At 35.1% G+C, this 2,394-nt stretch overlaps 1 protein-coding gene across 1 annotated transcript; it reads left to right on the top strand.

The window, feature by feature from the left end:
* Positions 1-459: 459 nt before the first annotated feature.
* LOC113689469 (uncharacterized) lies at positions 460-1,708 on the top strand. Its single transcript, XM_027207239.2, has 2 exons — positions 460-862; positions 963-1,708. Exons 1-2 carry the CDS (start codon positions 572-574, stop codon positions 1,593-1,595), a joined length of 924 nt encoding a protein of 307 aa, XP_027063040.1. The 5' UTR covers positions 460-571; the 3' UTR covers positions 1,596-1,708.
* Positions 1,709-2,394: the final 686 nt, after the last annotated feature.

The raw sequence follows: 2,394 nt of genomic DNA, 5'->3' as shown, positions 1-2,394 counted from the left end.
ACGACGTAATTTTCTGGCAGAAAATGGCAATCCAAATAGGGCCTAAACTAGTAGTCTATACCATTTTTTTTTTGGTCGATTTGATAGTTTCCTACATGGAGAGAAGAGAGTCTGAAGAGGTCTTGAGATAATTCAAATAAAATTGAATAATTATCGAACCAAACGGGTGTATTATACACCCGTATGAATTTTTTAGAGAATATCACATTTAATTATGATAAATTGGTGGACTAATGCATTGGTGTTTGCTGGTGGTTAACTAGTAGTCTATATTACGAGCCTTTTGGACTCTCCAAATTCCCTTCTCGTTAGTTCATTGTCCTGACGAAGAAATTGAAACAATGGCACATTGGCGCTGCCGGCCTATGCTTCCTAAACTAAGCTCTAATCGATACCAACTAAAATATAGACTTTCTTTGTCATGCCTCTTATTGATATAAATTTGCATTAACACAATCCAACTTCTTAGCCGAACCTTTTCACCCACCAAAAAGTTACATTCCCTCTTCAGTTTTTCACTCTCAAACTGCTTTATCACCTTGGATAATAAACTTTTTGGAGGAGCAAAACAATGAAGAACAAGTTTGCCCTTTGTTTTCGACCTGTTGTACTCGAAACAGAAGAACCTGATCCTGATGAGCATGATCACAACAGTGTTATCGATGATGTTACAGTTTCTAAGGCTATCATCGTTGCAAAAGCACAGAAGAAGAAAAATAGAATGATACCACAAGTAATGAGCCCTTCACCCTCGGATGGTAATGGTGGAAATCTTCGAGTTCCTTGTTTTCCTCTCCCTAAAACACACTCAAGAAAAACCCTCCCAGGAGTTCTCAAAACCATCTTATATGAAACCTCACCTGTAAGTTTATACAAAGAAAAAATTTTCTAGCCATTCTGTTTTTCTTTCCAATATTTTTGTGATCACGGTTTTTAATTTTTTTTTTCTTTATTTTCTGCAGAGAATGAGGGTCCAAAATGGAAAAATTCGTCAACTGACACCCCCAGAAAAGACTGATGATCATGTAGAAGAAAGCATTAGTCCTTCGGTGAGAGTGGATGATGATAAACGGGTGAAATTCAAGAAAGTGAAAGAGGCTAATATTTCTGAAGAAAACGAAATTATTTCAAGAATTTCTTCATCATCTTCTTTTTCGTCTTCAAGTACGGTAAGTTCATCATCTAATCAATCACCAACAGACTTCAGATCACTATCCATGAAAAGGGCCTTAGCAAGATCAAGGTCCAATTCATTTGATCAGAAGAAAAGAGCAAAGACTTCTAAGCCAAATGACAAAACATTGGATTTCTCCTCTTCAGATGGTAGTAAAGATAAGGGCTTAGTTTTTTATTGGATGGTTTTGTCCCTATTAGCTACCATCATATGGGGCAAGATTTTTGCAATCCCTTTGGCCTCATTGTGGCTGTACTCTATTCCTCGCCGGAGAAGTGGGATGGAACAAAGGCTGCCGGAAAATAAGGCCGGGAAGTTGCCGGAGATAGAGCCACCTAATTCTAGGGAATATAAGAAGAAAATCATAATGGAAGGCTTGCTTGAGAGGAAGCCACTGCAGCAGAAAGCATTAAATTTTTGACGTGAAAGGAAAATTAACTTTTTGCGTGTATAAATACTTTGATGTCGTCCCCTGTCATTGAAAGCACTTGAGATGTTCAAACTTCAAAGTTAGCAATCTCTCTTTTCCATTTCCATGTTGACGATTTTGGGAGGAGTGCATCAAAGAAATATGGTAATGTTCTCCTTGTCTTACATTAAATTGATCCTTGTAATAGGAATGATGATTCATACTTACTAGAAGCTTGTAATTGAGTAGGCATTTGAAAGTAGTTAATGGAATAGTTATATTATTTTTGGGTGGTTTGTACCATAGTTATTAAAATCAAATCGGGCATAAGGACATCAACTGGACAAGAGGACTGAGTTGGGAGATCAAGTGGTTCCGTTGGATCACACTATATAATAAAAAAATATATAATATAATTAAATAAATATATAAATTATAACATAAGTACAAAAATTTTCAAATATTAACAAGTTATAACCTATTCTTATTTAATAGTTCATACACACAATTCATACCCATACGTGTTTTTTAGTTCATGAATTCATATTGATATTATAAACAAATATAAACGATAAATCTAAGTGTCAAAGAAAGAGAGAAACCCTAATTCTCAAATCCCTTTCCAAATTTTCTCATATAATTATCAAAAAAATGACAATGCCTATATTGGTGTGGCTAGTCAAATTAAAAACTTGGATAAAAAGATAATTTTAGAAAAATTTTCAAAACCCACTGGGTTTGGTGGGTCACAAGTTCGACCATCCAGGTCAAACGATTTAAAACGAGTCATTGCAATTTTGATCCAATTGTT

The sequence above is a fragment of the Coffea arabica genome, chromosome 5c (assembly GCF_036785885.1).
Source record: "Coffea arabica cultivar ET-39 chromosome 5c, Coffea Arabica ET-39 HiFi, whole genome shotgun sequence".
In the NCBI taxonomy this organism is placed as follows: Eukaryota; Viridiplantae; Streptophyta; class Magnoliopsida; order Gentianales; family Rubiaceae; genus Coffea; species Coffea arabica.
This window is presented reverse-complemented; position numbering and strand designations above follow the sequence as displayed.

Excerpts from the sequence above, each read along its gene's own strand:
- LOC113689469 (XM_027207239.2), top strand. The coding sequence starts at position 572 with ATGAAGAACAAGTTTGCCCTTTGTTTTCGACCTGTTGTACTCGAAACA. Across the intron at positions 863-962 it reads TCTTATATGAAACCTCACCT|AGAATGAGGGTCCAAAATGG; the intron begins GTAAGTTTATAC and ends TATTTTCTGCAG.